At 37.7% G+C, this 24,125-nt stretch overlaps 1 protein-coding gene across 2 annotated transcripts in view; it reads right to left on the reverse strand.

The window, feature by feature from the left end:
* LOC117297047 (dystrophin-related protein 2-like) overlaps nt 1–22,461 on the reverse strand; it is a 74,580-nt gene extending 52,119 nt beyond the window's left edge. The window contains exons 1-9 of one of the 2 annotated variants that reach the window (XM_033780172.1): nt 22,309–22,461; nt 20,755–20,905; nt 19,778–19,953; nt 18,394–18,544; nt 17,583–17,732; nt 16,088–16,279; nt 15,352–15,580; nt 13,188–13,405; nt 5,944–6,051 (exon numbers count right to left, since the gene is read on the reverse strand). In XM_033780172.1, coding sequence (XP_033636063.1) covers nt 5,944–6,051; nt 13,188–13,405; nt 15,352–15,580; nt 16,088–16,279; nt 17,583–17,732; nt 18,394–18,544; nt 19,778–19,953; nt 20,755–20,905; nt 22,309–22,367 — 1,434 coding nt within the window. In that variant the 5' untranslated portion in view covers nt 22,368–22,461. The remainder of the gene's footprint in view (nt 1–5,943; nt 6,052–13,187; nt 13,406–15,351; nt 15,581–16,087; nt 16,280–17,582; nt 17,733–18,393; nt 18,545–19,777; nt 19,954–20,754; nt 20,906–22,308) is intronic. The other variant, XM_033780171.1, reaches the window with a different exon arrangement.
* Between the last annotated feature and the right edge of the window lie 1,664 nt (nt 22,462–24,125).

Genomic DNA, 24,125 nt, shown 5'->3' on the forward strand with positions numbered 1-24,125 from the left:
AAAGTAAGTGGTGACTTTAAACTAAAGAATGGTGACCAATTTGAATTAAAATGCTTGGCAGACACCTTTGAATTTTTTTTTACAAAATTTAAAAAACCTTGTCCTCCTCTCTTTTTAAACACCCGGATGATCAACTTTTTTTTTACTTGGCCTAATGTTAATGATACAGGCTTGGAATTTCAATCCTGTAATAGACTGTGCACGTCTCCCTCATATTTAAAATTCTGATGAACTGTCCTTTTTCTTTCTTTCTTTTCATTTCTATTAAATTCAAGAAGTACTTGCTCTCTGAAAAGTTGCTGTATCACACTAGACTGTGCAAGCCTATTTCGTATTCCAACTTCTGGGATCAAGTTTGTTCTGACCATATTGGCTACAGTTTTTGGCTATACAAATTGTATCGAATTATTGTGAAAGAAAAATCTGGGCATGATTGCCAAATGGGGTTTCTAAAAAATAAGCACTCTTATCCCAAGTTTCAATTTTGTTTCAATTTTAATTTTAACCAATCATGGTATCATATAAAATATAGCAAAATTTTACCTATTCCAAATTGCTGCGGCATTTCTATTTTCAAGACTTTTTTATGAACAAAATTTAGAAAGTAAATTTTGTATCATAGCAAAATACAACTTTCAATACCATACTTTCTTATTTTCAATCTGCAAGAGACTTGCACAGTCTATTATGGGGGTGGTTTTTTTTCTTCAGGAAAAGGGGTTTATTTCAATGGAAAACCTTGGTATGTGTTGCTGTCACTTTCAAATGTTATAGAGGTCATGGCTTACCAAAATATAAAAGCAAATTTGGTATCATAGCAAAATACAGCTAACATTCAAGTTACTTTCTCGTTTTCGATCCGCGAGAGACTTGCACAGTCTATGGGGGCAAGGCCACATGTTTTCCCATAGAAGAAAAACCATACAAAACTTTGGTTTGTATCACTTATCAAAGGATACAAGAGGCCATAGCCTGTAATTTCAGGCATTCGATGCACAGCCGGGGAATTTTGCAGTCAACATTTTGTGCATGGTCAGGTAAGCACATTACAAGAGGCTATGATTGAAAACTTCCTGACACACTGACTCATTCGCTTTGATGGAGTTATATAGCGTTAACTGTTTCATTGTCTGTACTGTGTCTTCATGTAGTGCCTAACTACAATGTGTCAAGTTCATTGTCCACTTGAATGCAGACCAACGGTAATCAAGTCTTATTGACAATCAAAAATAACAAATTGAATGATCCATTTTTAATAATAGTTGTGGATTCTATATATAGCACTAATATCCGTCACTCAGTGACGCTCAAGGCACTTCAACATTCAGTATTTTCCTGCAAGGTATTGTGGAGCTATGTTTGTTGAAGCATGAGACCAATTCCTTATCAAACCACCTTGGAAAGTTTACAAGGTGTGGTGCAATATGCAGCCAATCGAACCAGGAACACGAGGCAAGCCCCTTCTCTTTCTAAAGACAGTGGACACTACTGGTATTGTCAAAGACTAGCCTTCACAGTTGGTGTATCTCAACATATGCATAAAAAAAAAAAACCTGTGAAAATTTGAACTCAATCGGTCATCGAACTTGCGAGATAATAATGAAAGAAAAAAAACCCTTGTCACACAAAGTTGTCTGCGTTTAGATGGTTGATTTCGAGACCTCAAGTTCTAAATCTGAGGTCTCAAAATCAAATTCGTGTACAATTACTTCTTTCTCGAAAACTATGCCACTTCAGAGGGAGCCGTTTCTCACAATGTTTTATACCATCAACCTCTCCCCATTACTCGTTACCAAGTAAGGTTGCGTGCTAATAATTATTTTGAGTAATTACCAATAGTGTCCACTGCCTTTAACAAAGTGTAACTGGGTTCTTTTACACAACACATAGGACACACAGCTTTATGTCCCATCTGAAGAATGCAGCAGTATTGTGTCTTTTAAGTGTCTTGCTTAGGAACACAAGTGTCACACTCTTCTCAACAGAAACACAAGAGCTTGAGTCTGGTGCTCTTATCCACTCGGCCACGACATTATGTTCCATTTATATATAAGGACCTTTGAAAGGTCCAAATTGAACCAGTCCAGGTCTTTGCACTTGAACATATCGGTTCTGAGTCTAAACTACAAAGTAATTTTCAAAATAACTTACAGACCCCAAGTCGCAATTAGTGTCTAACATCTACACATCATCATTACAACATAATGTTTAAGTCTACTCTGCTCTACCAGATCCCCGACACCACTCCCACAAAAGGAAAAACCACTACTTCATTTACAAAGCAACATTATCCAAACTATACACATACTACACCCTATACACTTGTAGCAACAAAACCCTCCACCACCAGCACATCTTTTTAAATATCCGCTATAGTTAAAAAAAACTAATTGTCTACCATTTAGTCTATCTAATTAAGTAAATAGCTTAATCAAAACACAATGAATCTCAATTTGACCAATGAAATAAGTAGATTTTTGTGGGCCGACTTGTACCACCGTAATTGAAAAAATTATAATGCTTCATAATCTTTTCAAAGACAAATGTACACTGTGTTAACCTATTTATGGATTGACAATGAAACCTGGTGATTTTTTTTGTATAATATACTTTTAACATAACTGTTACTTCACACAAAGCTGACAAAACCAACTGAGGTGAATAACAACACATTTAACAAGAGTTGCGAACATGTAACCTGAATTGAGGTGAATAATGTTTTGAAGAGAAAACAGACGGTTTTGAATAAAAAAAAAACAGATATCTCAAAGACATTACAACTTAACACAAGCAAACAATTATACACAACATGAACAGAAAACCTGGAACATCAAAACACATCTTGGCTGTAAAAAAAAAAAGGAATTCTGAAAGTATTTTGAGGGCAAGGGCAACAAATAATGACTTCCTTAAGTTAGTACACTCTATTAAATAGCTTGCAAACCCTTTTAAAAAATTCAGCTAGCTTATAATTTAGCGGATGGAGAGTCTATAAAAACAAAGTCCAATGTTAGGCAGCACAGCAATTTAACACTCAAACATTATCGTCAAATATTAAGGTTTAGCCAAATAGGTTGTTTCTTGACCACTTCAACACACCCTGTTGCTTAAAAAGCTATTTGTTTATTACACTTTAAAATAGAGTCCATCTTTATCTACCCAAAACATATGTATATTAAGCCTGGGCGATTAGTTTTTTTAGGTTTTTTTTTTTAGTTTTTTTTTATGCAGTTCGCCTGACACACAAGGCCTGAAGGCCACTTCAAGGTGTGGGCTACAATTATTTTTTCCAGAGGCCGTTGCCACCTACTCCTAGGGCTGAAACAGGGTTACCCCTTTCACAGTCCATACGAATGTAGGCTTGGGTATCTTCAATTCGAAGCCTAGCCGGTAGAGCAGAAAGTACTACCTCCCCAATTTTATGTAGCAAGTGTCACGAACGGGATCCAAACCCACACCCTGCTGATCAAACACCAGCGCTTGAATCCGGTGCTCTTAACCGCTCGGCCATGACACTGCTTCACTGTGTCTTTATGTAGTGCCTTGCTACAATGTGTCAAGTTCATTGTCCACTTGAAGGCAGACCAACGGTAATTAAGTCTTATTGACCACTAACAAATAACAAATTTATTGATCCATTTTTAATAGTAGTAGTGTCGAAGTTGCGACTATTGATTGCTTAGTTGAGTCGCGACTACTGTTTTTCATCTAATCGGTTAATGGTGCTGCCACTACTTCTACAAAAATAGTTGCGACTAACTGTGAACCAATTGTGTCACTCACGACTATTCACAACATAATTTACGAAAAACAATCAGACATCAGTCACACAATACTTTAATCCTTATATTGCGCCTGTGGCAAACAAAATGCTGCAACACATCTTTGGAATTAAAAATTAGTCGAAAATAGTCACAACTATTTGAGGCGCGACTAGTCGAGTAGTAAACTTCACTTATCGCCCAGGCCTAATGTATATGTGATTAATTAATCGACCCACATATCGTCATCAACCCATAGTCAATCAATTAAGAGCAAGCAGGTGTAAGACAGTGTTAATATTCAGCCAATTGGTGGAATCATAACCAGTTCCACATCCTCATGCATTTGCTTTCTGATGCCACCGTTTGATCACTCACTAACCCCCCCCCCCCCCACCACTACTGGACATGCCGAGAGAAAAAGTGATGATGTGTTGTCATGGTAACAAGGTGCAAGAAACAATCGTGACAAGTGCTAATGATGTGGTGCTGATGAGGTGTGTGTTTTTGTTTTGTTCTTTGGTAATTCATGCATGATATATGCAACTGTGCACAAACTGTTAATTAGTCTAGTTGCTTTCAATGAGCCTCATTCTGGGCCGAGGAAATATTTCAGAATGATTGAGTTATTTGTCGCCTCACCGAGACAATAGGACAGACCTAATTCAAGATTAATTTCGGAGAGGAATGTGTTGTTGGAATTCAATGGGGATTCTCAATCTAAGGAGTGTCATCAACAGGGCCCAATTTCATGGCTCTGCTTACAGTAAGCAAATAATCTGCGCTTGCATAAGCAGGGAATTTCGCGCTTACATCAAGCGTATTTCACAGGTTAGCAGGGAATTTTTGCTTGTGCGCGTGCATAGTCCACAAGACTAGGCATTATTCGCTTACACATCTAGTGCAGAAATTTCACGCCCTGTAATTAAGCGACAAATGGTAATCACAAGCGCAGAATTCTGTGGTAAGCAGAGCCATACAATTGGGACTAAATATCTTCTGAATTCTAAATTGCTTGTTCTGAAAAGGTCTGACACCGTTCTAATTTGATGTTTTGGCAAAATGAAACATGAACAGTGGTAAAGAGAGTACAATTTTTACACCACAGATCCCTCCCAGTCAGAACATACAATGCTCATAAAATATCATCTTTGCGGTCTAACACATACAAGAAACCTCTGCGGGTTTGCAGGAGTTAAATGCGACAACTGGGAAGTGTTTTATCACTTTTGGATACTTGACCTTTCTCATCTTCGGTCATTTTGAAAATTTTGCAAAAGAAAGAAGACTTCAAGTATTGTGCACATTGCAGCCTAGTGTAAATTATGTGCCTACTAATTAAGTGCAACAACCACAACATGCAAAAATCACATCCCTTCTATTTGTACATTGGTTGCCCAATATGTATAGGTTGCCAAATACTCTACAAAGCAGTGTTAAGATACACACTGTAGTCACAGTGGGACAGCAGGGCCCAATTTCATAGAGCTGCTAAGCACTAAAATTTGCTTAGCATGAAATTTTTGCCTTGATAAAATCAGGATTACCAACAAAATTTGCACGTGATTTTCAGGACAAGCAAACAACAGCTGAATATCAGTAACAAGCCAACTGCAACTATTGGACATTTGGTTGATAATCCTGTTTTTATCGAGAAAGAAATTTCATGCTAAGCAAATTTTTGTGCTAAGCAGCTCTACGAAATTGGGCCCAGACAGTCACTAGCAATGTGTTAACCAGCCACAAGCTTTTCAAGTCAGGCATTTTTTGTTAATTTTAGTTCTATTTGGAAACCGAGCAAGCCGTTGACTTTGGAGGCAGCAATACTTGTGCACTACAGTGTTACATTCTGGCATGCAAGCAATGTTAAGTTAAAAGAAAAATTTGCAGTGGAAACCAGTTCAGATTTATAACGATTACATGACATTTTCCCCCCTGTATTTATAAAAAGCGCTTGTTAGGTGTTCTAATAACCCACTACTTCTTCCAATTTGATTTTAGTTCTTTCAACTAGCTACTTAAGAAAACAAAAAGGCTCAGGACCCCCGTTTACTAAGCCAAAAACAGAGGACACTGATTAAAAACTTAGGGAGAACAAAACAAAGAAAAAAACATGTGCTGGGATGCCACGTTGCCAAGCAACACTGACTGGAGAGAAGAGACAGCAAACAAACAAACCGACCTCGAGCTGAACAAGCAGGGTGACTATATCAACGACCAGACCACCTATGAGTTGCCTGTCGTTGGGGGCCAGGGCTGAGAATAGTGGGAGCACCCCTGACCAAATCTCCTGGTGGTGATGAAAGGATGGAAAAAATACAAAAAGAGAAAAAGATACTCGCAAATTGTGGTACACACAAAAAAACAAAAAAACAGTTTCCCTTGTTCACTAATTATTTGGTCCCTTAAAAAAAGTTTGAAATGTAAAATATCTGTTAACAAAAACAAATATTGTTCTCATTAAAAACAAGTGATATAATTGTTCTCTTTGTTAATTTCAAAAGGAAGATGGCAATAAATAATTCTAACCTTTTTGTTAAAAAAAAAAAGTAAAGTAAGTTATGGAAAAAAAGGAAGAAAAGAAAGAAAAAAAAGTTTAATTTTGTATTTCGAAAGGGATCAGGTACTTAAAACCTAGATTTACGAAGAAAATTCCTGAATATTGAGATGTAAGACTTGTAACTGATTACACCACAGATACTCACTTGTCGAGAACGGGATGAAGAAAAAATTCTCCTTTGTTATAAACAAACTAAATAAGCGAGCATGAAGGTGAGTATGGTGATGATGGTGATGGGCAGTGACTGTTTCGTGTCTGATGAATGAAATGGCATGGACATAAGCAGATGGAGTGCAATAAATATCTCTATTAGACACACGAAATAGCGACTAGTTTCAAGACCTACTTGTACAGTCTCAAACACCTTGTGGTTCATACTCCATATGGCAAATTGTGCTTTTCCTTTGGGCTAAGAGGTCATTCAGAATAATCAATGTAGGGATATTACGCTCATCTTTTGAAAATGTGTGTGGGTGGGCCATAATTACTGAAAATCTCATTTCAGTTTTCATATCAAATAACGTAAACTGCCTGTGCAGTTCCATTGTTAACAGCGACCTTGTTTTGATGGTCGACATCAGTGGCTGATGGGGAGATGGCGAGGATTTTTCATTCTGTTTCGACAATAAGTTGCGTGGTGTAAAGGCAGTGGACACTATTGGTAATTACTCAAAATAATTATTATCATAAAACCTCACTTGGCAACGAGTAATGGGGAGAGGTTGGTAGTACAAAACATTGTGAGAAACGGCTCCCTCTGAAGTGACATAGTTTTCGAGAAAGAAGTAATTTTCCACGAATTTGATTTCGAGACCTCAAGTTTGGAATTTGAGGCCTCGAAATCAAGCATTTCAAAGCACACAACTTCGTGTGACAAGGGTGTTTTTTTTTCTTTCATAGTTATCTCGAAACTCCCACGACCAATCAAGCTAAAATTTTCAAAGGTTTGTTATTTTATGCATATTTGAGATACACCAAATGAGAAGACCGGTCTTTGACAATTACCAATGGTGTCCACTGCCTTTAAAAACTCCTGAGCTGGGAGAACATTGATCAAAATGTGTCTGCTTCATATGAGCTATTACTTTAGTCCCCTGTGTATATGCTATATCAAAGAGTCTGTCAATATTTAAGAATTTAGGTTGGGTGGGGGATCAAAACAATTAGGGGCTGTACAAATCAACTTTTTAAACATTGATTATTCTGAATGGCCCCCTAATATTCAGAAGAAGAAAAATCATCCGAAACGTTTTGCCTCAGAATTCCTTTCATAGAGTATGAACCAGTCCTCACACTTCAAGCAGATCCACATCATACTACATGCAAGTTAGTACTTATCACAACTAAAAACACAACTTTATGTTTACTCTGTACAATATATAATGTATTATTAAGACTTGAGGTTGAGGCCTGATTTCATAGAGCTACATGCTTACCAGCCTTAGGTTACCAGCCAAAATATCATGACATATGTACCATCTGTGACTGGTATCCTGCTTGTTTTTTGCTTAGCAGAATGTTGCTAAGCAATATTTACTGCTGAAGCAGCTCTGTGAAATTGGGCCATCATCTTACCATAACAAAGAAAAACACAACATTGGTTAAAAAATAGATGATGTTAAAATTCACATTTTAGCTTGTCCAAAATATTTCATGAGTTCTGCAAGTGCAAGTTGGTACGTTGTGTTGTTGGAAATGAGCACACTTATATTTAATCCCCTATAAATATGTTGTATATAATTTCATTTGTATTGGTTAGGTTTTAATATCGAGTTACAATGTTTGGTAATGCACAAGCCTATGATTTTCAAATCAGAAAGACTGAGTGTGCACCCATTTTTATACCTGGCAGGCCCCCTCTCCCCCTTTAAGATATTGGAAACAAAGAGGCAATAATTGAGGAAGAACTTATTTACAAATTTGTATTCATTTCCTTTTACACCGACTAATTGGGGTCAATAATGAGCTCCAAATAGGCACTTCCTTCAATATGTAGAATGGGATACAAGTTTTAAAACAACAATGACAATGCACTTGATAATTACTATCTGGGGGAAAAAGAAGCGAGGAAATACACTAGACAACATTTCAGGAGGAGGTTTTGAAAAGTAGAACACTGAGGTCAACAGTTTGACCCAGTAAAGGGCAGCCATTGTTGTATGACTGAGGTCAACATTTGGGACGAACGGATCTCAAAGCCATTTATATGAGATGTTCTCATGGGCTTTTTTTCTTCAGGCAACCTGGAAAACTCGTCTGAAATGGAATTGATCTGTCTTTAGTATCTATAAATCTACAAATCTACAAGTCTACAAATCTATAATTCTATCTATAATGCCATAAATCGATAATCTATAAATCCATCAATCTTTCAAAGTAACCATCTCCATTATGTACTAAAATGACAAACACTATCAACCCATAATAGATGTTAAATTTGCATCGAGGATAAAGATTATTAATTTTGGTTTTTACCCATGCACTGATGTGTGTTAGCACTGTATACTCGGTACTTCCCCGAGTCCTGTGAAAAAAATATCACAGGCACATTACTCGGGTGGGATTCGAACCCACGACCCTTGCAATTCTAGAGCAGTGCGTTACCAACTAGACTACCGAGATTGCCCGGTACCTAACGGCAGTTCGAATCCTATGTTTTGGCAGCGGGTACCGCAACGATATAATAGATGTTTAATTTGCATTGGGGATATCAACCCAATCTGCATCTCTTCACAGGCCTGTAAGCTTTGTTTTTGAAAGGACAATGGCACCAATGCATTTTCTCTTTGGAGACGGGCATGGAAAATATTAATTTCTACTGGAGCACTTCAAGGGCATCAAGGCAATGACCAGGGGGCATGGAGGCAATCGCCTTTGTTGCCTCTGTGAAGTATCAGGCCTGTCTTCAGCTTTTATTCTCCAGGCAGATATTTTTGCTATGCCATGGCAGCACAATAAAGGTTAGAACCTTGGGTCTGTCTCTGCACTGTTTTCCATTCATCCAATATAGCCTCAATCTCTTCACAGTGGCCTTATTTTTGTTCCATTACTCTTTTTTGACCAGCGTCTTTACTGGTGTTGAATGACAAGGTGGATGACTGGAAGGGCATTTTAATATTTGATGCAACAGCTGACAAATCAGTGTGTAACTCAAACACTAAATTAAAGGGAAGATATACATTTAAAAAAAAAAAACTAATGGCGGTAAAAACTGACATGGTTAGAAGTACAGCAGCTTTCGATAGTTTAAAGCATTTTGAAAATCATCTCAAGAACTGAATTGCAATAAAATGCAGCTTTTTATGCGCTTTTTGAAATAGTGATGGCCTTTAATACACTGGACTATGGCTGCAATATTTTTATCCAGGTTACTGTTTCGCAACTTTTAAAACAATTTGTTTTATACATTGTACCTACTTGTCTCTCCTTAACCAATTATTTCTTAAATTTGTCATAGTGTGATTTTTTTTTTCAAATTTTAATCTTTGTATATTTTCCTGTAATTCGACCTCCAGTCGCCATGGGAATTTGATTTTTAAAAGAATAAACCAATAATGAATGAATGAATGAATTTAACTTTGAAGTAATGCGACTGTGGTCAAATATGTCGGTTTTCATCCACCAAAATTTAATTCTGAGAAGTTTTACCGCAGTAACATTTCTCAGATAGTGTATTAGGATTAAACAACCGAGCGGTTCCAAAAACCAAAGGAATAATTCCCCTTTAAAGCCATTGGACACTTTCGGAACAGAAAACAAAATAAAAGTTCCCAGATTTACAAATGACTTACAGGGTTTACAGAAGGTAATGGTGAAAGACTTCTCTTGAAATATTATTCCATGAAATGCTATACTTTTTGAGAAAACATTAAAACAATACCAATTCTCAATATCGAGAATTACAGATTTATTTTAAACACATGTCATGACACGGCGAAACGTGCGGGTACAAGGGTAGGTTTTCCCGTCAATTTCTCCCGACTCTGATGACCGAATGAGCCTACATTTTCACAGGTTTGTTATTTTATATATAAGTTGTGGTACACGAAGTGTGGGCCTTGGACAATACTGTTTACCGAAAGTGTCCAATGGTTTTAAAGGGAAGATACAGGTTCCCCCCTTCCTTATGTAGTGCAACAATCATATGAATGGTATCACACTGTTAAATTAGGAGTATTAAAATGTCCCTCCCAAGGACACAAAGGGGTTTCAACCCACACTCCAGTGACTTGGCCAACAAAAACTTGAGTTTGATTGACTAGGCTGATCAACCAGGACACTGAAGAAAAGAAACTGCTCTTATCCTTCCATTTTCAGTTATCTTTTTCCCCCAACTAAACCTTTAAAACCAGACCATTCTTACTTGAGAACTCTAACATCACTACAGTTAACCAATGCTGTATATTCCTTGGAAAAAAAACCTTAAACTTAAGTTACAAGTAATTTCCAAAATACTCGTGCCTTCCGTGAACAACGGCACATCCTATCAGCTATTTTGAGTTTACAATATACTTCCTTTGTCTACTTGAAACACCATCGGGTGAAGTTGGATCGGTTTCAACACCAACAAGATCTCACCTTACCCCCTTCATCTGCTGGTCAATGCCACCAAAAAAGGTTGCCAAGAGCTATTTTGATCTTGCAGACTTATTTCTGGCGATCATAACAGGAAAACATTTCAGGATGTGAGAGAGGACTGGGGAGGCAGGGGTCTACTTAGAGATTGAATTTGATCAAATGTTTAGCCACCAGTACATTTGTTCTCATATCTTGCAACGGCGGAAGGGTTAGCTTAAGTTTAACTCGAATGGGGACATTTTAAGAGGGCAGGGATTGCTAGAGGTAATAAAATACTCAGGTTCTCATATCTAGGGGTTAATTTTGCAAAGAACTTGAATGTGGAAATTATAAGAGGGCAGGGAATGTATGCTAGAGGGAGTAAAATAGTACATAAATGTTAAAAATTTCTCATATCTAGGGTGATTTTGTCAAAGTTTGTAAAACTTTAATGTGGACATTTTAAGAGGGCAAGGATTGTATGCTAGAGGGAGTAAAATAGTACATAAATGTTAAAAATTTCTCGTATCTAGGGTGATTTTGTCAAAGTTTGCAAAACTTGAATGTGGACATTTTAAGGGGGAGAGGATTGTATGCTAGAGAGGGTAACATAGAAAACAGCACCTTATAAGAATATCAGAATGCCTGGCAGGGTTTGCCCTTAACATTTTAAGTGACTAGCCAGCAGGACGAGTTTGGCTGTTCTAATTCACTGATTACTGGGTATGGTTAATATGAAAGCTCAAAAAATTCTGCTGGAAATTTTCACCATACAGTTACTACAATGTATAGTCCCAAAACATATATCAAGTCGTGAAATATTGCCAAACTCTGAAGTTAGTGACTGTTTTTAAAGGACATTAGGATCTTGGGGGCGTTCTAATTAACTCCTGCAAAAATAATAGCAAAAATCACAATTGAACCTTTCACTTACAGTTAACAGTCACGTAAAACATAACCACCGAGGGGGGACCTGCTTTGTATCATAATAAGACTGATAATATAAGTATAATATTTAACTACACAAAATACGTCCAACAACAACTGAGAAACAAACATCCGTAAGAACTATTACCAAATAAATAATACATCAACAACAATACGTTCAACTAGAAAGCATGTGAGGCTTGGGTGAACAGAAACCAAGAATACATAACATGTCTGTAAACAAAATATGAATAATAATAACCGATAAATGCAAAACCAAGAAAACAAAGAGTATAAGCTGGAATTTCTTCTTAGAATTTGTATTTAAAATTGGCTATTTATGAGTCGGTCGCCAGGGATCAGAAGTGGATTCATGCTATTTCATTTGGAACGAGGCTTTAAGACAAAACAAACTATTTTAATCAAGGCCTATGTATCTGAAATATGTTGACTATGGATATTGAAATGATTCATCAAGTATGAATATTTGGTAAAATGAATGCCTGTAAAATGCATCCATACATTACTAAAAACATGATGTTTGTATTAAACATTTCATGATGTTCATGAAGTTACTATGAAAGGATTTGGAGGTTGCCCGAAGTAGACTCTGCCAATTTCCAATTTGTGGGTGATTTTTACCTTTACATATGTAAAATGTCCACTAGTTGTAATTGGTAGCTATTACACAACACAGGATGTGGCATTGTGGAAAAATTATTTAGTATTAAACCACCGTCTTTGACACCTTGTCCTTAAAAATAAAAGCACTACAAAAAACCTTATACTTATACCAAACTAATGAGTTCTTTGAAGTAGAATTTACTGGAAACCACTGTTTTGTGGAGTGACAAAAAAAATCAGAACTTGTGAGTTATAACAAGTTACTGTACCTTTCTTATATTGAGGCAATTACAAACATGTCATAGAATAAACATGATAATCATAAACGCTTCCTTAAACTGATCACAAACTAGAAAGCAACATGTGTTTATTTGGCAGCTAAAATAGTCAAAGATTTTATGCAAAGCAAGAACTGATGGAATCTTTTGAGTTGGCATATAAAATAATAATTTTCTATGAAACAAATGTTCAGGGAGAAAACAGTGTCTGTTTAGTAGCAAAAAGTATTTATGTACTTTAGTTATTTAAATCCGATATACAATTTTAAAGAGAAGTACTATAAGGCTTTATCAAAAATAAAAAACTTCTCAAGTGAATTCAGAGATAACAAAATAAGAAGAGATGTACGGCAGAAGCAGAACACTTCCACCAATTGAGTTGGCAACATGAGGCGTTGTGATTTGACCTTTGACACCCAGATGATAAATATTCATGAGAAGCTAATTTGCATAAACAGCTGAATTACTGCATGTTCTTACCTTCTGTTTAGCAATCATTTCTTCCATCTCCTCCAGGTCGCCGACGGTAACTGTCTGGAGGCGGAGCATCCTCTCCAGAAGCGTGAGCCAATCACGAAGCTCGGCGACGACCTTATCGAAATCGGGCCATGGGGATGCTGTCTCCATTATAGTTGCCGAATCCGTAACCGGGGTGCGGTGGACTTCCGACCGCGTCGTCCTGGTCGTCTCCGATATAACTACAGGGAAAACCAATAAGGAATGCTGCTTGAATAAGTTGAACATGGCGGCCATGTTGGAGACCGAGAGAGACTCTTAACAACGGGGACCCCTACACTTGGAATTTCTTCCCGTTTCATTGCTAACAATCAGCCTGGAAATACTTCATCAAGAGAAAACCAAACATGAGTTTAACGTCCCTGAGACTTCGGATGAGTAAGCAGCAATGACAATGAATCACTTTAATTTCTACGCATTTATTTTTTTGGGGAAAAGCGTATTTAGGGGTGAAGTTTAATGTATGGACACGTAGTTCAATGCTATGACCTCATCGTTGGGAAGGGGGTTGCTAGACACCTGACCCTGGCTTATAATACGTAGAAGGGTGAAGGGGAAGTTACATGAAGTATAAAGGATGACCCAGACAGGAAATCCAATTACCAAGCGAATGTTGCATCACTCTCAAAGTATTAAATGAGGGGTTATGAAGCTCAAGACTCACCCTGCAGTTGTAACTGGATCTATTTATGTATGTTCTACATACTTCAGTTATTTTATTTAGTTGGTAACAAAGAAGACTTTATTTAATTGATATTCCTTTTATTTTCAAGAGCAGGATTGAAACACAAAATTGTCTGTTTGAGAGATGATGATCAGTTTAAGATCAACAGAGGGAGCTATTTACAACTACAAGCAGCAAACTGTTGGTCTAAGTATTTCAACAAAAACACTATTCAAGACAATGGCTGCTGCTTAGAGCCCAATTTCATAGAGATGCTTAAGCAGAAAAAGTAGCTAAGCGTAACAAAATTTTGCTTACCAGAATAAGGTTAATAGACAATTTGTGACTGGTATTCTGCTTATCAGAAAATTGTTAAGTTTAAAAATTGTCTGCTTAAGCAGCTCTATAAAATTGCAGCTCTATAAAAATTGGGCACTGTTAGTTTAGTACAAAATGTCTTCATGCAAAGTAAAAGGTAGCAATCCTTTATTTCCTTTCCTTCCTCTAAGTATGTTCTGGGAACTTCATTTCATGTCTAGTACAAAACTAAAGATGAAACTTGTGTTGAGTAACGAGTGAGCTTTGATATATATTTGGTTTGCGGTAACAACATGTGTGTATCTACTTGCCAGGTAGAGTTTGTTCTTAGAGAACTGTCTTGCTTAATTCTACTACCGCGGAGTAGACTGTTCGGGTGTTCGGGAGACTTCTCAGTTCTGAAAAGAACTGTCCTGCTTATTAACTATTACCTGGGCGGCTGGTATAGAAAACAGGCTGGGACTACTACTTTAGAGTAAGGTTTGATCAAGAGAATGGAGACATTTGAACATCACGCAGTTTTCAATAACAAGTAATAAACTGCGTGGAAAAGTGACTGGTTATATTTTTATAATAATTGGGTTGAACAAAGACAAATTGACAAGAGCGGGGCTTGAACCTGCCACCTCCTGATCAACAAGCTGGCGCTCTACCAGCTAAGAGCAAGTTCGAGTGCGCACACTTAGTCCACCAGTGGTCGACCACAGACTAGCAACGCACATGCGCAGTGACATACTTACCCGAACAACTCGTTTGGTAGTCTAGTCAACCTTCCACCTTTTCGCTAAAGTGTCACTGGTTCCCCTCTGCGCTTAACACATGTTAGAGTGGAACATGCTGTTGGGACCAGTGAAGAAACCATGGGCTCAAGGCTGGTTCCAAATGGTCGACCACAGTAGTCAACCAATGGTCGACCAGCCTGGGTTCGAGTCAAAATGGTCAACCTTTAGTTAACCATTGTGCACACTCGAACTTGCTCTAAGCTATCTAGCCCTATGTTGGCGGTCTCCTTCAAGCAGATCCATGAATTATTCCTAGAAGCAGTGAACCAGTACGATTCCAGTACGAACTATTCAGTCTAAAACTTCAACTAGCTTCTAACATTTATAATAAATATATAAAACAAACTTAAAAAGTCACACATACTTGTTCTCTGCATGATCACTTTCTGTTCCACCTCAAAGTCTGTGGTCGGTTTGAGCCTGGAGGCTAGATACTGGATCTTTGCCCAGTCTGAGTTGAGTTTGTCCAGTTTGTCCTGGAGTGGATCGGGGATGGCAGCACCCATGATACGAGCTTCTCGTTTCAGCTGGTCCCCAGCGTGGTTCACGCTGTCCATGTTGGCTTGACGAGCCCTCAAGGCTTGCTGCATTGTCTGTGAAAGAGGAAGGAAGGAAGGAAAAAACAACAAAAGTTGAGTATTGTTCTTATTTGCTATGTGAATTGCACACATGACAACTCTTTGTTCAAGACAAATATGTAGAGTGACAATTGCTTTACTTAAAGGAACACGTTGCCTTGGATCGGACGAGTTGGTCTACACAAAGGCGTTTGTAACCATTTGTTATAAAATGCATATGGTTGGAAAGATGTTTTAAAAGTAGAATACAATGATGCACACACATTTGCCTCGAAAATGCGTGGTTTTCCCTTTGCTTTGCGAACTAACACGGTTGGCCATTTTTGACTCTCATAAATGGCTGACCGTGTTAGCCGACGAGGTAAAAGGAAAACCACGCATTTTCATGGCATATTTGGATTTATTTTTGTCATTCTATAGAAAAGTCGTGGTACTTTAAAAATAATAATTTTGTTCACTGTCATCTTTGCATATAATTCTCAGGATCATATCGTCATGGTAACTTAAGAAGGTAACCCTAACCTTAGGGTCCACGATAATGGAGTCATCTCCATCATCGGACGTGACAGATCCAACGGGTCCATGTTGGGTCTTGAGGAGGTCCATGGTGGCACTCAACCACTTGCCTAACTCATCAAGCTCCTCCAGGAAAGCCCTGGTGTTCTGGAGACGGTCATCCATGCGGACGCAGTACTTGGGTAGAGCAGTGGAGACCTAACAGGGTGACAATAATAGCGGAAATTTCAAGATTGGTTTCAAATGAGATCCAAGTTTCGTTAGTATAAGAATTGGGTGTTGTTGTGTTCCTCTCATAATAATTTGCTTAAAGACACTGGACACTATTGGTACATGTAATTGTCAAAGACTAGTCTTCACAGTTGGTGTATCTCAACATATGCATAAAACAAAAAAACATGTGAAAATTTGAGTTGAATTGGTTGTCAAAGTTGCGAGGACTTAATGAAAGATAAAACACCCTTGACGCACCATGGTCACACGAAGTTGTGTGCTTTCAGATGCTTGATTTCTAGACCTCAAATTCTAAATCTGAGGTGTCGAAATCAAATTCGTGGAAAATTACTTCTTCTCGAAAACTACGTCACTTCAGAGAGAGCTGTTTCTCACAATGTTTTAAACTATCAACAGCTCCCCATTACTCGTTACCAAGTAAGGTAACACCATGTGTGTATCTACTTGCAAGGTAGTGTTTTTAGAGAACTGTCTTGCTTAATTCTACTACCGCGGAGTAGATTGTTCGGGTGTTCGGGAGACTTCTCAGTTCTGAAAAGAACTACCTGCTTATAAACTATTACCTGGGCGGATGGTATAGAAATAGGCTGGGACTACTACTTTAGCTTATAGGATCGTAATTAACTGTACTACCGCAGAGTCAGTTCTTGGGTTTGGTCTCAACGTTTCGACTAGCTTGCTCTAGTCATCGTCAGGGGTCCAAACTTGAATCCCAATAATGCGCCGCAGTTTTGAGGGCGCTCTCAAAATATTGTGTCATTCATAACCAGCACAGTTATTTAAGACTGAAACACATTACCACAACACACATTATATCCATCACGGCGAAAACACTTTTAAGGAGCCGTTGTATTAAATTCACCTCTAAAGCAACTTAAAACTACAGCGCAACAAAAGTGACCCCCGGAAGTGATAAAAAATACTACTGAGAGTGCCCACATGCAGTCAAAAACATGGCGCATTGAAGCAAACCATTTTGTGTGGGATTGTGATGTGTGGGATTACTGCATTCCAACATCCAAAACTGAAAAGTTTCCATACGAAAAAGATCTCACAATATTTATTTATTTATTTTACTTTATTTCATTAAAACCACAAACCGTGGCCCAAGGGCCAAATTGCATGTGACTGAACATAAAAATATATTAAAAATATAACATTAAGACAAAATTATCAAAACAAATAGCATGAGACTGTCTATATATATTCGAAGATCTTCTGGTCGTCATGGAAAAAACGACTTTACTCTGTAAAACATGCTGCTCACCTTTTGCCACTGCTCATTGAGGTCTTTAAGCTCCATGGTGATATCAGACACCAGACTCTCCCTAAGGGTACCACTCATGAGGAGTCCTTGGCCAGACTTATTGACGTGGTTGCCGATGTCTTTCCTGGATGGCAGTTGCCGTTCACGCTCCTGTGATGCAGGATAAAGCCATTGATTAGAAAACCAATTGAATTCTTCTTAAATGGTTAGAAAGAACAAATTTTAACTCAGAAAAAGTCTTGCCAAACGTGTCATACAGATAACCAGTGAAAAATTGATCTCTACTGATTGATCTCTTGATTTGATAAACATGTTTATCAATGTGGAAATGGGTGGGGTAGCATTAATTAAGTTTTATATTTTATATTAAGCTGCCAGGAAGAAAATTTTTACCTCAATTAATAACAAGAATGTGTTAAGCCATACCACACAGGCATTTTACAGGCGATCTGGAGGCAACCAACTGCACTACGTTCTTCTTACGCTATCTTAATAGCAAAGTGTATCTATGGTTTCTATGGTTCCTTGAACCATTCCATTGTTTTATAACTTTTTTTTTGTTGTAATCTTAAAAAGGTTGGCCATTCCTTGGTCTGCATCTTTGATCAGTTATCCATTTCTGAATTTTTGTTTGTTACTTTGATGCTGTTGTTGTTGTTGTTGTTGTTGTTGTTGTTGTTGTTGTTTTTTTTTTTTGAGGTTTTAAAGCCTATCTTCATGGGTTAAAGTTCCCTGATGTGAAAGCATGCAGGAGCATCAAATGATTCAAAAAATTGATCTTTCAAAGTTTGTCTGGATAGTACTATCTGACCTTGACTTTATCCAGAAGATCCTGAAGACTCTGGTCATCTCCTGGAGTTGGTTGAGGGCCTTCCATCAGGCCTTGGCATTCATCCAACCAAGACTGCAGCTCTTCCAGCTCTTCCCGATAGCCTTCCAGCTGCTCTCCGCCATCCTCAAATCTGAAGAAAATTTTAAAATAGATTTTAAAGAATAAATAATATGTTCTGCGCCTCTGATCATTTTGTATGTAAGGGGCGCAATATACATTTTAAATATTCTTAATATTATTCTTACCCCAAATCAGATGAATAATAAGTGTACACAACCGAGAGGCCCAACAGTTTCATGTCCCATCCAACAAAGAAGCATTTATTATTAAGTTTCTAGCTCAGGAACAAAAACTGGGACCCAAACCCACGCTCTGAAAACACCAAAGCCTGTGCAAAATGACCACTTACCACTGACACTCCACAAGAATCAAATTACCCACATGCATCTGGGACACATCCTTTAAACTATCAACAAGACTTCCATAAATATCTGCCCTTGACAGACAACTAAAATAGATAACAGTCTGGTGACAATTCTAAAAATGTCAGCATCTCCTTGGGAAAAAACATTTCACTGGGAATCATCACCTCAACATCAAACTACAAACAAAAATTCAATCTCTGAATATCTGGGCCAAATTTCATAGGGCTGCTTTAAAGCAGAGGAAGTTGCTTAACAAATTTCTGCTTAGCAAAAATGAGCAGGATACCAGTCACAACTGTACTTGTGAAGTGGTAGTTTGGCAGGTCATCTTGTTCTGCTAAACATGATTTTGTTGTGCTTAGCTACTTTTGTGCTTTAGCGGCGCTATGTAATTGGGCCCTGGTCAACATACCTGACGTGGAATTCCGTGGAGTCGCAGCCAAAACTTAAGTGTTGTTTGAGTGTCTAGTTGCGAACGATTTGTTATTTATTTTACGGACTGCATAGTGTCAGTCGAAGTAATATAATTTTTCTGTTTTCCTGATACGAAAACCAAGAATTTTAATCAACAAGCGACTTGCAATTTGAATGAAACCTGTCATCGAAGGAAAAGAGAACGGAGCCTTGAAGATTTACTAACCGTCATGAAATCATTCAGAAGATACAAGTTCCACAAAGTCGCCATGGAAAGGCAAATGGCTGTTTTGACAAATGCGAGTAAAGTATTTGCTTGGGTTTGGTTTTGGAGGGTTTGTGTCTGCATTTAGCTGATGAGAAAGACTCTGCTACATGTATGTTTGAAACGCCAGGCCATTAACTAAATTAATATATTCTACTAGTAATGAAGCCAAGGCTCATGAACTTTAAGTTCTGAAATTTCTCGTGACAAAACCCTTTCATTACCAGATAGATATATTAATAAAAAATCATATGTTCACCTTTCTTTCCAGGATGTCACCTCAGTGCAAACTGATCGCCACCTGGCATTCAGGCCCTCTAGTTTATCTTTCATCATGCCGCCATCCGGGGTCGAGGTCTGTGCGACGATGGTCTCCCCGTTGTTGTTCAGTAAGCTCACCATGCTCTGATGGTTGGCGATACCTTCTTCCAAACTCTGTCAAATAACCCCCAAAGAAAAACAATTTACACAGCTACTTGAGCAAAATAGCTATTAACAAGAATGATATTTAAACTTGTTAAAAATGTGTTTGTTTATGAATTTAACTTTTATACTTTACGCATTTTTTGTAATTGTTTGATCAAAATATTAGGCCCCAACCAGGTTTATAAAAACTTGCTACAGTTCTGTCATTGACAGCGTGCATCAATTTGACATCATCTGTGGAATGTTGCTTTGTTACTGCAACAAAGGCTATACAAAACGGAGTTCCCACATAATTTTATGATAAAACAAGAGTGATGTCAGTGGGCGTTGCAAATCTTTCTGAAAAGCACCGGAAAAGGGTCTTCAAATTGTTTTTTTACATTTAAAATCTCTCAGATGAAATCAATTTCCTTATTAATTGAACACATTTTAAATAACCTTACCTTGCTTCTTTTGAATGATTGCCCCAAATACTTCCAAATTTGTTCATGTAATAAAAAAAGTAGCGTTTTGATGGTTTTTAGTACTTCCTATCCCAGTACACACTTAAGATTACGAGCAAACTTGTGTCATTTTATTACTTGGTTTTAAACCAAATAGACCATTATCATTCCGCCACCATATTGGTTGTGTTCCCTTTATCCAATAGCAGTAATGGATGCTAATATTCATTGTAGAAAAAGGAACCAGACTATTTCTACTTCCACCCTTGGTTAGGTTACATTTATTTGAATGGCAGCACCATGATAAAGGTCTTTTGAAGCATATTCTTAAACAGCAGTTTACCCTGCCGTTTTGGGCTTCACCTACCAATTGTCTTGCCCGAGCCTTGTTGACATCCAGGCGGCCGGCTGAGTTGTGACAATCTTGGATGATCTTCTCTGCTTGGTTCAACCACTGGCCAAGGTCCCTCATGTCACAGTGGAACTGTCTCCATTGCTCCAGGCACAGCTCAAACCGCCTGTAGTTTAGGATTAAAACATACAGAGAAGTCAGTGATAAGAAGTACATGTAAGCCGCTTGGGAGGAACCCCCACTTGCTCACAAAGGTCGCCCCCTGATTTTCATACTTACATGGAGGTCAACATTTGCTATGACTCATCGTGACTTAGTCACTGTTTGGGTTTGCTTTTTTTTCTTCTTTTTTTTTCTTCAAAGTTTTGAAATATCAATCACTTATTGATTTATGAAAAAATTTATTTGAGACTAAATCCTGAAAAAAATGTTGCAATTTCAGGCCAGGTAACTCTACAGGATGTGTATGCAAGACCATTACCTTCTCATTTCAGTTAATGATATGAATTAGTAACAAATGTAAGGCTCAGGGATGAGATTTGATGAAATACAAAACTACAACTTTGGACACAATGTGGACTGTTTCTGCCCCTTTTCAGTGACTCGATTTACTTCTTTAAAAAGACTCTGGTGAATTAAAGGCACTGGACACCTTTAGTAATTGTCAAAGACCAGAATTCTCACTTTAATGTAACCCAACATATGCATAAAAACAACTCTGTGAAAATTTGGACTCAATTGGTCATCGAAGTTGCAAGAGAATAATGAAAGAAAAACACCCTAATAAAAGACTTCAGGTCTGAAGTCTTTTAATATTTGAGTGATAAATTACATCTATCTCAAAAACTATGTAACTTCATCAGAGGGAGCTGTTTCTCACAATGTTTTATACTGTCAACTAGCTCTCCATTACTCGTTACCAAGTAAGTTTTTATGCTAACAATTATTTTGAGTAATTACCAATAGTGTCCAGTGCCTTTAAGGAGAATTATCCAAACCATGTTACTTTGAAGAGAGTCCTTTCTCAAAATCATTTATACTATCAACAGCTGCAGTGCTTCTCACGAAGTAGGTTTTTCTAGTCATCAATTTTAGGAGTAGTTACAAATCTATGATCCCTACTTTGAATCCAATTCAATTCAAAGCAAGGTTTATTGCCACAGATCATCAGACACAAAAAAGCGTAAGGCCAGGTCACACTGCAGCGATAACGATAACAATCAAGACGCAAAGAGAACGCATTCTATCGGTTAAATTGCTCCACGCACACGGTCATTCAACCAATGAACTGCGTTCTCTTTGTGTCGTTATCGTTCTCGTTCTCGTTGCAGTAGGACTGGGCCTTTACAATAGACAAAAACAATTAATAAAATAACCCTAATATGAGCACAATACTCATATCAAAAGCAGCTGCTCTTCCAACCAAGTAAATTTGTATTGCCATTCATTTCAAGAGTGAATACCAAACGTATTCCTTCCCTAAGAATCGATTTAAAATAAACCACAACCACAAAATATCCTCAGAAATCAATTAAGAGAAGAAATGACTTCAATAAGAGCACAACTCACCCATGCCTGTCTCTATACTCGCGGTTGACCCTGTCCCAGTCTTGACCAGCAGGTTCCATCACCTCCTCGATGGCAGTGCGCTCTCGCTCACTGCATGTAGCTTGGGCCAGGAGGTCATTCTGACGGGTCTTCAAGAGGTCAACATCGGGTCTGAGGTCATCCAATGCTTCTAGGATCACCTGTCAAGAAGATATAAAAGGAGTTTGGTGTTTAAGTCAGTGTCGGCGAAAGTGTTTAAAGAAACAATATACAAGCTTACATATTTATACAAGCTGTGCAAAAGTGACTTAGTTTCAGATCCTGTTTGGCTAAAACAAGCAAACAGTCCCTCACTAAAATGTACAGGTTCATAAGCATTTGTTTGGCACAGGTTCATAAGCATTTGTTTGGCACAGGTTCATAAGCATTTGTTTGACACACACTATCGTGGGGTTGTTCATGTTTTTAACAACTTTCCAGATAGATTTGTCATTGAGAGTGGTACTTTTCTTTTCAAGAATGCCACGGTGACCGATTTATGCACCTTTGTTCGCTTTTCATCACATTATTTTGAGTATAAATTGAACACATTTTTAACAGCTTTAGGAAATCGAGCCCTGAGAAAATTATAATAAAGGGGCAAAGCACACGTGTTTATGTGTAGGGCCCCATTTCATAAAGCCTATAAGCACAAAAACTTGCTAAGCACAGAAAACTTGTACTTAGCAAAAATAGTTGAACAGCCAAAGTACCGTACATTTACCACTGCTGTGACTTGTACCCCACTCATTTCTTGCTTAGCAAAGGAATTTTGGCCCCGTTAAGTTGTCCTGTTTTATAAACAGACTTCTGCTGTTTACCACAGATTTATTTCCAACAACGCTCTCTTCAAAATGTTCAAAGCCAAGCCGAGTCTCACCATCTACTTAGCTATTACACACTCCTACGCTTTAAATTTACATTCTTCTCACCAACTTTAGACTTCAAAATGGAATGATAAGGCCAGAATTAAATTGCAAAGGGCCACCTTGACTGCGACAATCAGGTTAAGTATGTTGTTGCTGCCACATTAATGGCTTGCTACTCAGAAGCTTTTATGGTTGCAGAATGCATTCTCAGGGCGATTTCTCTCCTCGTTTCTCTCTACGTTTCTCTCCTGTTTGAAATCTTCTTAGATGTAGGTGTTGGATGACCAGAAGGGCAAGGAGGTATTAAAAGCTTTCGATACAATTTCCGATCGATTTCATATCAAATATGTAATATTGGGTGGGTGTTTTTTGTAATGTGTAGAACTCTATCTGACAGAACGAAGAGTTAAAATTTTAAATATTTTTTAATTGAAACCTTATTCAAGTACGCTCTCTCTCTCTCTATCTGTCTAACATAATATGAATATCTGTAAATATTACAAGGTTGTCTGATTTTACTCATACACTGACATGATGACTTTCTTATAATCTGGTTATTATTGTTATTATTTATTATCCCTGTACGTAAGTTTAAAATTTGGCAGCTACATGTAGCTACATAGCCGTATATACGGCTGGATCAACAATTGTAGCCATAGCTGTAGCCGCAAATTCAAATACGACCTTACAGACTCTATGCATCATCAGAAGTATATAACTACAGGTTTTGACACAATGTGGAATACTTTTTTCTACTTTGGAGACTAGCTTGATTTCTTCCAAGAAAATTTTACGGCTTGTGGAAATTTTTTAGAAAATACCGAAATCAAGAAAAATCCTGAGGACCCATACACCTGGTTTCTGTATAATTTTGAACTGAACAGAATATACATCATGGATGAAGTTCACTCTCCTTTCTCATGCCAACAA

The sequence above is a fragment of the Asterias rubens genome, chromosome 11, assembly GCF_902459465.1.
Source record: "Asterias rubens chromosome 11, eAstRub1.3, whole genome shotgun sequence".
Classification (NCBI taxonomy): Eukaryota; Metazoa; Echinodermata; class Asteroidea; order Forcipulatida; family Asteriidae; genus Asterias; species Asterias rubens.